General features: G+C 45.7%; 1 protein-coding gene across 1 annotated transcript; it reads right to left on the bottom strand.

Annotated features, from left to right (window-relative positions):
• Positions 1 to 548: 548 nt before the first annotated feature.
• On the bottom strand, positions 549 to 12,983 carry LOC149453378 (uncharacterized). Its single transcript, XM_089688327.1, has 7 exons — positions 12,853 to 12,983; positions 12,529 to 12,620; positions 12,319 to 12,442; positions 11,907 to 12,202; positions 11,590 to 11,808; positions 6,831 to 6,972; positions 549 to 5,360 (listed from the first exon to the last, which is right to left on the bottom strand). The coding sequence occupies exons 2-7, from the start codon at positions 12,601 to 12,603 to the stop codon at positions 4,066 to 4,068; spliced, it is 2,151 nt and encodes a 716-aa protein (XP_089544453.1). The 5' UTR covers positions 12,604 to 12,620; positions 12,853 to 12,983; the 3' UTR covers positions 549 to 4,065.
• Between the last annotated feature and the right edge of the window lie 300 nt (positions 12,984 to 13,283).

Here is a 13,283-nt window from a genome sequence, read left to right as displayed (position 1 = left end):
CAGGGACAACAGACTCCTGCCAGCAATAATAGATCTACCCCAGGGACAACAGACTCCTGCCAGCAATAACAGATCTACCCCAGGGACAACAGACTCCTGCAAGCAACAATAGATCTACCTCAGGAACAACAGACTCCTGCCGGCAACAATAGATCTACTCCAGGGACAAAGACTCCTGCCAGCAACAATAGAACTACCCCAGGAACAACAGACCCCTGCCAGCAACAATATATCTACCAGCAGCCAGGAACAATAGATCACTCCCTTAACAGTAGATCCCTGCCATCAACAAAAGCCTCTCAGCAACATAAGACCCCCCTTAGCAACAATAGACCTCTCCCTCAACAGCAGATATCCCCAGCAACAATTCCCCCAGCATTCAGTATCAATAGACCCTCCAGCACACACCAAAACTCCTCGTAATTACATACCTTGAATGCTGGAGGTGCCGGAACTGCGTTCCCCCCCCGAGAAAAAGCTCCGGTAAGAGGTATATGGTATCCCAACTCATTTACAAAAAAATATAAACAGTAAATAAAGACACACACTTTTCGACAAGTCTTTATTAGAAAGATAACCCCTAAAAATGTCCCACAAGGTACAGCCCTGGCCAAAAGTTTGGAGAATTACACAAATATTAATTTTCACAAAGTCTGCTGCTTCCTCATCTTTCGATCTATTTGTCAGATGTTACTCTGGTATACTGAGGTATAATCACAACCATTCCATACGTGTCCAAGGGTTTTATTGACCATGACATGAAGTTTATGGAAAGAGTCATCATTTGCAGCGTTGACCCTTCTTTTTCAGGACCTCTGCAGTTCTCCCTGGCATACTGTCCATCAACTTCTGGGCCACATCCTGACTGATGGCAGCCCATTCTTGCCTAATCAACACTTGGAGTTGTGGGGGTTTTTTGTTCATCTGCCTCTTAAGGATTGACCACAAGTTCTCAATGGGATTAAGGTCTGGGAGTTTCTTGTCCATGGACGCAAAATTTTGATTGTTGTTTTTGAGGCATTGTTCCTCACCAAACTGTTCTTGGATGGTTGGGAGAAGTTGCTCTTTGAGGATGTTTTTGGGCCATTCTTTATTCATGGATGTGTTGTTATTCAGCATTGTGAGTGAGCCTGCTCCCTTAGATGAGAAGCAACCCCACACATGAATGGTCTCAGGATTCTTCACTGTTGGCATGACACGGGACTGATGGTAGAGCTCACCTTTTCCTCTCTGGACAAGGGTTTTTTCCCGGATGCCCCAAACAATTGGAAAGGGGATTCATCAGAGTTTATGCAGAGTCAATATTTGCAGCGTTGGCCCTTCTTTTTCAAGACCTCTGCAGTTCTCCCTGGCATGATGTCCATCAACTTCTGGGCCACATCCTGACTGATGGCAGCCCATTCTTGCCTAATCAATGTTTGGAGTTTGTCAGAATTTAGGGGGGGGGTTTTGTTCACCCGCCTCTTAAGGATTGACCACAAATTCTCAATGGGATTAAGGTCTGGGGAGTTTCGTGGCCATGGACCCAAAATTTAGATTTTTGTTTTTGAGGCATTGTTCCTCACCAAACTGTTCTTGGATGGTTGGGAGAAGTTGCTCTCGAAGGATGTTTTTGGGCCATTCTTTATTCATGGATGTGTTCTTAGGCAGAATTGTGAGTGAGCCTGCTCTCTTGGTTGAGAAGCGACCCCACACATGAATGGTCTCAGGATGCTTTACTGTTGGCATGACACGGGACTGATGGTAGCATTCCCCTTTTCTTCTCCAGACAAGGGTTTTTTTCCTGGATGCCCCAAACAATTGGAAAGGGGATTCCTCAGAGAAGTTTATGCAGAGTCAATATTTGCAGTGTTCTTTTTCAAGACCTCTGCAGTTCTCCCTGGCATACTGTCCATCAACTTCTGGGCCACATCCTGACTGATGGCAGCCCATTCTTGCCTAATCAATGCTTGGGCTTGGAGTTTGTCAGAAGTGTGGGTTTTTTTTGTTCACCCGCCTCTTAAGGATTGACGACAAGTTCTCAATGGGATTAAGGTCTGGGGAGTTTCGTGGCCATGGACCCAAAATTTAGATTGTTGTTTTTGAGGCATTGTTCCTTACCAAACTGTTCTTGGATGGTTGGGAGAAGTTGCTCTTTGAGGATGTTTTTGGACCATTCATGGCTGTGTTTTTAGGCAGAATTGTGAGTGAGCCCGCTCCCTTGGATGAAAAGTGACCCCACAAATGAATGGTCTCAGGATGTTTTACTCTTGGCATGACACGGGACTGATGGTAAAGTTCACCTTTTCTTCTTTGGACAAGGTTTTTTCCTGGATGCCCCAAACAATCGGAAAGGGGTTTCATCAGAGAAAATGACTTTCCCCTAGTCCTCAGCAGTCCAATCCCTGGACCTTTTGCAGAATATCAGTCCGTCCCTGATGTTTTTCCTGGAGAGAAGTGGCTTCTTTGCTTCTTGACACCAGACCATCCTCCAATAGTCTTCTCCTCACTGTGCATGCGGATGCCCTCACACCTGCCTGCTGCCATTCCTGAGCAAGCTCTGCGCTGGTGGTGCCCCGATCTTGCAGCTGAATCAGCTTTAGAAGCCGGTCCTGGTGCTTGCTGGACTTTCAGGAGTCCAAGAAAGTCCAGAGTAGTCGGTCCTGGTGCTTGCTGGACTTTCTTGGACTCCTGAAGCCTTCTTCACAACAACTGAACCTCTCTTCTTAAAGTCCTTGATGATCTGATAAGTGGTGGATTTAGGCGCATTCTTAGCAGCAGCAATATCCTCACGTGTGAATCCCTTTTTGTGCAAAGCAATGATGACGGCACGTGTTTCCTTGCAGGTAAATGAATATTTGTGTCATTCTCAAAACTTTTGTTCAGGGCTAAAAATCCATTGCCAATCACATCATCCAGGGAGGAGGATCCTTGTCAAACACGATGATTGTCCAATAAGGCGCAAAAAAGGATGCGATGGGCATGTCTATATGGGTGAAACCCTTTGCTACTATACGATCATGGAGAATTAATCGGTTCAGAAATACTGCTACGGGGTGGCAGGGGTGCGCAGATGTTAACCCCTTCCTGCCCAGTGCCATTAGTACAGTGTCAGTGCCCCCGGATATTAACCACTTCCTGCCCAGTGCCATTACTACAGTGTCAATGCCTCCGGATGTTAACCCTTTCCTGCCCAGTGCCATTAGCACAGTGTCAGTGCCCCCAGATGTTAACCCCTTCCTGCCCAGTGCCATTAGTACAGTGTCAGTGCCCCTAGATGTTAACCCCTTCCTGCCCAGTGCCATTAGTACAGTATCAGTGCCCCCAGATATTAACCCCTTCCTGCCCAGTGCCATTACCAGTGTGTCAGTGCCTCCAGATGTTAACCCCTTCCTGCCCAGTGCCATTAGTATAGTGTCGGTGCCCCCAGATGTTAACCCCTTCCTGACCAGTGCCATTAGTACAGTGTCAGTGCTTTTTATTAGCACTGATCACTGTATTGGTGTCACTGGGGATGTCAGTGACACCAAGTCAGTTCCCCCCCAGTGTCAGAATGCCCGCCACAGTCCCGGTATAAGTCATTGATTGCCGCCATTACTAGTAAAAAAAATGAAAAAAAAAAAAAAACACATTATCTATACCGCCATTTGCAGATGCTATAACTTTCACATATCAGGATTTTTTTTTTTTAGCGAAGATATGGAGCAGAATACATTTTGGCCAAAATTTATGAAGAAATTAGATTTTTTAAATTTTTTTACTGGACGTGTTTTATAGCAAAAAGTCCAAAATATTGTTGGTTTTTTTTCTCAAAATTGCCGCATTTTTTTTATAGCGCAAAAAAAATAAAAAACCGCATGGGCGATCAAATTCCGCCGAAAGAAAGCTCTGTTCATGGGAAAAAAATGTAATTTGGGTGCAGCGCTGCACGACCGCGCAATTGTCAGGGAAAGTAACACAGCGCCGTATCACAAAAAATGGCCTGGTCAGGAAGGGGAATCCTCTGTAGGGGAAGGGGGGAGGGGAATCTTCTGGAGGGGAAGGGGGGAGGGGAATCCTCTGGAGAGGAAGGGGTTAATACTACCATCACAAGTGTGTACTCTGATGTCTGATTAGATTTGCGTTACGTGTAAAACATTTCCTGCACACTGAACATGAAAAAGGGCGCTCACTAGTGTGACTCCTCTGGTGTCTATGAAGGTTTGCTTTCTCGGAGAAACATATCCCGCACATTGGACATGGAAAAGGATGCTTGCCCGTGTGGCTTTTCTGATGTGCAAGTAGTTGGGCTTTCAGGCTAAAAAATTTCCCGCACTCCGAACAAGAAAAAGAACTCTCCTCAGTGTGACTCCTCTGGTGGGCGAGAAACTTGGCTTTGACAGTGAAAGATCTCCCACACTCCGAACAAGTAAAAGGACGCTCGCTTTTGTGAAGTCTTTGGTGTATAATCAGGCTTCCTTTCTGAGTGAAGTTTTTCCCGCACTCCGTGCATAAAAAAGGGCGCTCGCCCGTGTGAATCCTCTGGTGCGAGAGCAGTACGCTTTTCTCGACGAAACGTCTTCCGCACTCTGAACACGAAAAGGGCCGCTCGCCCGTGTGAATCCTCTGGTGTTTAACCAGGGTTCTTTTCTGAGTGAAACATTTCCCGCACTCTGAACATGAATAAGGGCGCTCACACGTGTGTAGTCTCTGGTGTGAAATAAGGCACACTTTCTGAGTGAAACTTTTCCCGCACTCTGGGCATATAAACGGTCGCTCGCCTGTGTGAACTCTCTGGTGTGTTAGAAGTACGCTTTTCCCAGTGAAACATTTCCCGCACTCTGAACATGAAAAAGGACGCACTACTATGTGAACTTTCTGGTGTGTAAGGAGCTTGTTTTTATCAGCAAAACATTTCCCGCACACTGAACATGTATAAGGATTTTCGCCTTTGTGAAGTCTCTGATGTGTAAGGAATTCGCTTTCCTCGGTGAAAGATTTCCCGCACTTTGAACATGTAAGTGTTACACTGGTATGGGATCTGAGATGGAAACGAAGTTCAGATTTTGCCTTGAAACATTTCCCACACCCCAGACATGATAATAGATTGTCCTCTCGGTGAGCTCCTTCATGGGGTGCGGAAGATTCCTTGGGATTAGATGGATCTGTTTCTGCAGTGTGAGATCCTAAATGGACATTTGCACTCCTAGTATGTGATTGGTCAGAAGATTCCCCCTGATCAGAGAAATCCATTGATGTCTCCGGACAGGAAGGTCTGTGATGGATATTGGGTGTATTTGGATTCACTCCTGGAGAATCCTGTGTGATGGCATTATCTTCTGACTTCCAATCAGCAGATAATAGAAGACGTCTCTCCGAGGAATTCCTGACATCAGCGCCATCTGATGGAGAGAAATGTTTCAATGAATATATAAAGGAAAGTCATAGGAGAGGCCAACAGATTCACGGATCTCTTACGTTTTTTCGTCAAACTACTACTGTGTTTCCCCGAAAATAAGACACTGTCTTATATTTATTTTTCCTCAAGAAGACACACTATGGCTTATTTTCAGGGGATGTCTTATTTTTATTAAGTATGGTACAACAATCTACAAATTTATTCAAATATAGTTAAGTCGTCTTAAGCTAAAGCTTTTCTCCCATCCCCTGGTGTTTGTGGGGGGTGAGAGAGACCCACAGACTGTTGCTGGTTGGTGCTGGGGAGCAGCAGCTTTACTGGTGTTTGTGGGGCTGAGAGAGACCCACAGACTGTTGCTGGTCGGTGCTGGGGAGCAACAGCTTTACTGGTGTTTGTGGGGGGTGAGAGAGACCCACAGACTGTTGCTGGTCGGTGCTGGGGAGCAGCAGCTTTACTGGTGCTTGTGGGGGGTGAGAGAGACGCACAGACTGTTGCTGGTTGGTGCTGAGGAGCAGCAGCTTTACTGGTGCTTGTGGGGGGTGAGCGAGAAGCACAGACTGTTGCTGGTCGGTGCTGGGGAGCAGCAGCTTTACTGGTGCTTGTGGGGGGTGAGAGAGACGCACAGACTGTTGCTGGTCGGTGCTGAGGAGCAGCAGCTTTACTGGTGCTTGTGGGGGGTGAGAGAGATGCACAGACTGTTGCTGGTCGGTGCTGGGGAGCAGCAGCTTTACTGGTGCTTGTGGGGGGTGAGAGAGACGCACAGACTGTTGCTGGTCAGTGCTGGGGAGCAGCAGCTTTACTGGTGCTTGTGGGGGGTGAGAGAGACCCACAGACTGTTGCTGGTCGGTGCTGGGGAGCAGCAGCTTTACTGGTGCTTGTGGGGGGTGAGAGAGACCCACAGACTGTTGCTGGTCAGTGATGGGGAGCAGCAGCTTTACTGGTGCTTGTGGGGGGTGAGAGAGACCCACAGACTGTTGCTGGTCGGTGCGGGGGGAGAGAGACCCACAGTGCTGAGTATAACAGCAGGCACAGCTTTACTTCTTCCCCCTGAGGACACACAATACGGTACTTAAAGCAGAGCGTCCTGCTCCTCACTTCACTGAGGAGACTTTTACTTTCACTTTCTACCTCTTTACTGTCTCGCTCTATGAATCAGCTTGCAGCATGCACAGAATGACCGGGACCCGACCTTGTTGATGGGGCTGCCCGTAACCTCACCGTTCACCTCCGAGATAGCAGCTGTCACAATGGGGGAGATGAGAAGGACTGCCCGGCTCCGCACCAGTACGCTGCATAGCCACGCCTATCACTATTTCTTATTTTCGGGGTATGGCTTATATTGCACAAATGCTTAGAAATCCTGCTATAGATTATTTTATGGGTAGGTCTTATTTTTGGGGAAACACGGTACTACTAAAATGTGACCGAATTTTTCCACAGTGCCTGTACTTACGAGTGTTGATAAGTAGAGACATTTCTTCCTGTTCACTCTTCATCCTCATCCCAACCTCCTCCGTGGACGGCTGATCCCCCCCCATAGACATCTCCTCTTCTTCTTCTTTAATCTCAGATTTTATATTTATCCGTTCTTCACCCTAAACCCCAATATAATAGAAAACATTCATGAAAGATGAAAGAAAGGAAAGACATGAATGGATACAGCTCTACACTTATTAACCCCTCGCCTACCGGGTACTCTCTCCCCCTTCCTGCCCACTGGGCACTGTCACCCCCTTCCTGCTCCCCGGGCACTGTCACCCCCACTGTCGCGACACTGTACTCATATGACATTTTTATATTTTTTTTCACACAAATAGAGCTTTCTTTTGGTGGCATTTACTCACTGCTGGGGTTTTATTTGTTGCGCTATAAACAAAAAAAATAGCAAAAAATTTAAAAAAAAAGTTTTTCTTTGTTTCTATCATAAAATTTTGCAAACAGGTCATTTTTCTCCTTCACAGATGTGCGTTGATGAGGCTGCACTGATAAGCAGCACTGATGGGCACGGATAGGCAGCGCTGATGGGCACTGATGAGGTAGCACGGATAGGCAGGACTGATAAGAGGCACTGATGAGGTGGCATGGATAGGCAGGACTAATAAGAGGCACTGATAGGCAGTTCTGATGGGAACGGATAGGCAGCACTAATGGGCACTGATGAGGTGACACGGATAGGTAGCACTGATAGGCAGCACTGATAGGTGGCACTGATGAGCTGGTACTGATGATGCTGCACTGATAGGCAGCACTGATGAGCTGGTTCTGATGATGCTGCACTGATAGGCACCGATAGGCAGCACTGATGGGCACTGATGAGGTGGCATGGATAGGCAGGACTGATAGGAGGCACTGATGAGCTGGCACTGATGATGCTGCACTGATGGGCAGCACTGCAGGGAACAGGTGGGTAGCATTGGTGGGCACAGGTGGGCGGCACCGATAGTTACAGGTGGGCGACACAGGTGGGTGGCACTGCTGGGCACTGATCTTCAGGGCACTGATCATCAGTCCCCTGATGATCGGTGCCGATCACTTCTCTGACAATTGCCAGTTCTCGGCAGTACTTTCCTCACACTGTGACAGCGTGAGAAAAGTGCACCCAATAACCGGCAACTGCATTTACCCGGTGATCTTCTGTGCTATTGGACACAGCTGATCACGTGGTAAAAGGCCAATGTGATTGCCCATTTACCGTATCACATGATCAGTTGTATCCGTAGGACACAGCGATCACCAGCGGCGCCGGGTGCATGCCACTGGGGGTGTGTTCTGGAATGACGTTGTTCCAGAACTAGACAACCGTGCTGTAGCCATCTTTCAGCTATAGCGCGGTAGGGAAGAGGTTAATACATCACTAAAGCGGAGTTCCAGCCACTCTGTAAAAAAAAAAAAGTCAGCAGATACAAAACTGTAGCTGCTAACTTTTGAAAAAACAGCCGCTCACCTGTCCCTCGATCCCGCGGTATCCTTCCCGCAGCCTGTTTATATTGAAATATATTGAATATGGCCAAAATTGTAGCATTTCAAATATATGTCAATATATTTGGGAAGAATATTTTAAAAATATATTTTTAAAGAATATTTTTCATATATTTTCAACATACACTATATATATATATATATATATATATATATATATACACACACACACACACACACACACACACACACACACACACACATACACTGTATGTTGAAATGTGTTTTTTTTGTATATTACAAAGTATATGAAAAAAAAAAAAATATATATATATATATATATATATATATATATATATATATATATATATATATTGCGGCCAAAATTGTAGTATTTCAAATATATGTCAATATATTTGGTATTTGGGAGGAATATTTTCAAAATATATTTCAAATATATTTTTCTTCCATGTGGGAAGATTTATTTACAGTGAAACCAAAATCCATCCAAACACCAAAAAAAAAAAAAAAGATATCGGTGAACGAAAAACCCCAGTGATGACTAAACGAACTAACAGAGTACCAGAAACCCTAACTAGCAAACTAACTATATATATTATATACAGTTGCAAGAAAAAGTATGTGAACCCCTTGGGATTACGTGGAGTTTTGCATGAATTGGGCATAAAATGTGCTCTGAACGTCATCTAAGTCACAACAATAGAAGAACACAGTCTGCTGAACATAATACTACACAAACATTAGATGTTGCCATGATTTAATTGCACATAACATGTAAACATTCACAGTGCAGGGAGGAAAAAGTATGTGAACCTTTGGACTTAATAACTGGTTGACCCTCCTTTGGCAGCAATAACCTCAATCAAATGTTTCCTGTAGTTGCAGATCAGACCTGCACAACGATCTGGAGTAATTATGGACCACTCCTCTTCACAAAACTGTTTCAGTGTAGCAATATTCTTGGGATGTCTGGTGTGAATCGCTCTCTTAAGGTCATGCCACAGCATTTCAATCGGGTTGAGGTCAGGACTCTGATTGGACCACTCCAGAAGGCGTATTCGGTGCTGTTTCAGCCATTGTTTTGTTGAATTACTTGTATGCTTTGGGTCATTGTCCTGTTGCATCACCCATCCTCTGTGGAGCTTCAGTTGGCGGACAGATGGTCGTACGTTTTCCTGCAAAATGTCTTGATAAACTCTGGAATTCATTTTCCCATCAATGACAACAATCCGTCCAGGCCCTGAGGCAGCAAAGCAGCCCCAAACCATGATGCTCCCTCCACCATGTTTTACAGTGGGGATGAGGTTTTGATGTTGATGTGCTGTGCCTTTTTTTCTCCACACATAGTGTTGTGTGTTCTTCCCAAACAACTCAATCTTGGTTTCATCTGTCCACAGTATATTTTGCCAGTAGTGCTGTGGAACATCCAGGTGCTCTTTTGCAAACTTCAAACGTGCTGCAATATTCTTTTTGGACAGCAATGGCTTCCTCCGTGGTGTCCTCCCATGTACTCCATTCTTGTTTAATGTTTTCCTTATTGTAGATGTGTCAACAAAAATGTTAGCATGTGCCAGAGATTTCTGTAGGTCTTTAGCTGACTCTCTGGGATTCTTCTTTACCTCATGCAGCATTCTGCGCTGTGCTCTTGCAGTCATTTTTACAGGACGACCGCGCCAAGGGAGAGTAGCAACAGTGCTAAACTTTCTCCATTTGTAGACAGTCTGTCTTATCGTGGACACATGAACATCAAGGCTTTTGGAGATACTTGTGTAACCCTTTCCAGCTTCATGCAAGTCAACAATTCTTGATCGTAGGTCTTCTGAGAGCTCTTTTCTGCGAGGCATGGCTCACATCAGACAGTGCTTCTTGAAACCAGTAAACCCAAAACAGGTGTGTGTTTTTTAAGGGCAGGACAGCTGTCAGCAACACATCCAATATCATCACACTGATTGAAGTCAAGGTTGGCTCACTCCTGGCTCCAATTAGCTCTGGGAGAAGTCATTAAGCTAGGGCCTCACATACTTATTCCTCCCTGCACTGTGAATGTTTACATGTTATGTGCAATTAAACCATGGCAACATCTAATGTTTGTGTAGTATTATGTTCAGCAAACTGTGTTCTTCTATTGTTGTGACTTAGATGACGTTCAGAGCACATTTTATGCCCAATTCATGCAAAACTCCACGTAATCCCAAGGGGTTCACATACTTTTTCTTGCAACTGTACAAATGGGGAACACAGAAAAGCAGCGTAAACTGGGGATGCAGGGAACATATAGGAAGGGGGGACCAAAACTAAGATTAGGAATGGGGTGGGGGGGAGGTAGGAATGAGGCAGCAGGGTTCAGGGTAAAGGTCCAAGGCAAACAGCACGATCAGCTAATGGTACCTGGCAGGAAAGCACAACACTGGAGCGAGAGGGAAATGTAGAGGAGGAACTAAATACCCTTCCAGCAGCCAGCATCAGGTGGAACTGATCACTGGGATTTGCTGCCTGCAGGGAAGACACCCGAACTAAAACATTCTGCTCTGGGAACCAAAGAGTGATTCAGGTCCTGATACAAGACCAGTAGGTATTAATGACCTGCAGCAGAGAAAAGTCAGCTCTGATCTGCCCATTTCATGGGAGCCAAGGACTTGCCCCTTGGGAGCACATCATCACGCCACCCTGGACATTCAGAAGCAAAGAACAGCACAATATAATAAAGCACAGACCCACCATTGGAGGAGCACAAGGAAGAAGAGGACCCCTGATGTGACTGGACCCAAAGCTCACAGAAGAAAGGGACATAGATTGAGGTACAAAATACAAAAGAAGTGTGTTTGGATGAAAATAGGGTGGAAGGGAGGAGCAAAGATTGTACTTCTGTAGAAATCAACATTAGAACAGGTGATTACATAGAAGAATGTCAAAGTTCAAAACCACATCAGTGTGATATGATGAGACCAAGTCCACCTACCATCTACCTGATGATGGTGGGGGATGGTGTGACCTTCCTGTGTGGAATCCCGGGAATACAGAGGGCGGGGACATCTCTCTGGTGGGTTCCCATTACTGGACCCATCTACCTGATGATGGTGGGGGATGGTGTGACCTTCCTGTGTGGCATCCCAGGAATCCAGAGGACGGGGACATCTCTCTGGTGGGTTCCCATTACTGGACCCATCTACCTGATGATGGTGGGGGATGGTGTGACCTTCCTGTGTGTAATCCCGGGAATACAGAGGATGGGGACATCTCTCTGGTGGGTTCCCATTACTGGACCCATCTACCTGATGATGGTGAGGGATGGTGTGACCTTCCTGTGTGGCATCCCAGGAATCCAGAGGACGAGGACATCTCTCTGGTGGGTTTTTGTCACCGGATGGCTCCATCACAATGTCCTTGAAGGGGTCTTTGTGTCCTGAAAACTTCTCCATCACTGCAACCTCATCATCCTCTTCTTTTATCCATTCTTTAACAGCATATTTCCAATCCCTTGTATTTATACCCTGAATATTTAATAAAGGTGAGATTAGTTGTTACAACAGAGCTACTGAACAGGTCAAAATGTAAGTATCAGCCGTTAATTATTTTTTTTCTACTTAACTCTTTGTGAGATGGAGTGATCTTCCTGTGTGGAATCCCAGGAATACAGAAGACGGGGACATCTCTCTGGTGCGTTCCCATTGCTGGTCCCATCTACCTGATGATGGTGAGGGATGGTGTGACCTTCCTGTGTGGAATCTGGGGAATACAGAGGACAGGGACATCTCTCTCGTGGGTTCCCATTGCTGGATCCACCTACCTGATGATGGTGAGGGATAGTGTGACCTTCCTGTGTGGAATCCCGGGAATACAGAGGACGGGGACATCTCTCTGGTGGGTTCCCATGACTGGATCCATCTGTAGGAAACACACACACTGACTGAATCCATTGTTTCTATGTGTTTATCAGATGATGGGGGATCTAGGTGGACCCTCCGTACTGCTCTCTCCTTTACAATAAAGTCTCCTCTTACCTGCTGATGTGAGGGGCGCCTGATTGTCCATCATGATGTCCTTGTAGAGGTCCTTGTGTCCTTCTATATACTCCCACTCCTCCATGGAGAAATAGACAGTGACATTCTGACACCTTATAGGAACCTGACACACACAATGATACAGTCACCATCCAGACACATCCCTTGTCTGTTACTGGAGAATATCAAAGAATTCCCGGCACCGCTCACCTCTCCTGTCAGCAGGTCGATGATCTTGTTGGCGATGTCTACAATCTTCTTGTCAATGCATCTCTTGGGTTTCATGGAATGAGGTGAAGGCACTGTGATGGTTAGATAGTCATTAGACTTCACCGGAGGAAAACCCTGTTTTAAAAAAGCAACAGTAATGTCACGTGACCTCCCAGAATCCTCCTCACCTCTCCGGTCAGGTCTGTGTTTTATTAATAGAGATTACCGTGATGTCACGTGACCTCCCAGAATCCTCCTCACCTGTCCAGTCAGGTCTGTTTTATTAGAGACAATTGATGTCATGTGACCTCCCAGAATTCTCACCTCTCCGGTCAGCAGGTAGATGATCTCCAGGGTGAGGTCTAAAATCCTCTCAGTCATGTGACTCGGGTCCTCCTCCATCCCCATTGATGTGATCATGTGATCCATCCAAGACTCCGATCTCTGCAGACAGATCATGTAGCGCCCTTGCTGGTCATTATAACGTACCTACAAGTGGATATTCATTTTAAACCCTCTGCCCAAAAGTGAGGGAGGTTTATAATTGTATTTCTGTCATGTTAATAAATACCAAATATATTCAGTATCAAAACCTCAAATGCTTTAAAAACTAAAAAAAAGTACGGCCCCCTCAATTTTAAATGTGCAACAAATAAAAACTTTCATAGTTCATCGCTTTGGAGATATACAGCAAAGGGTGCAGGAGTAAGGAGAGCATATCACACAGACTGCAGGGAACAGGAGCACATATTGCA

The sequence above is a fragment of the Staurois parvus genome, unplaced genomic scaffold (assembly GCF_062004578.1).
Source record: "Staurois parvus isolate SC_StPar_1 unplaced genomic scaffold, SC_StPar_1.0 ptg000449l, whole genome shotgun sequence".
Classification (NCBI taxonomy): Eukaryota; Metazoa; Chordata; class Amphibia; order Anura; family Ranidae; genus Staurois; species Staurois parvus.
Note: the sequence above shows the minus strand (reverse complement) of the source record. Positions and strands in the feature narration are given on the sequence as shown.

Bases quoted from the DNA above. Each gene is read 5' to 3' on its own strand.
- LOC149453378 (XM_089688327.1), bottom strand. From the start codon at position 12,603: ATGAAACCCAAGAGATGCATTGACAAGAAGATTGTAGACATCGCCAAC. The intron at 11,809-11,906 runs GTTAAGTAGAAA...TTAAATATTCAG, and splicing joins ATCACTCCATCTCACAAAGA to GGTATAAATACAAGGGATTG. The intron at 5,361-6,830 runs GTAAGTACAGGC...TCTCTCCATCAG, and splicing joins GTCTCTACTTATCAACACTC to ATGGCGCTGATGTCAGGAAT.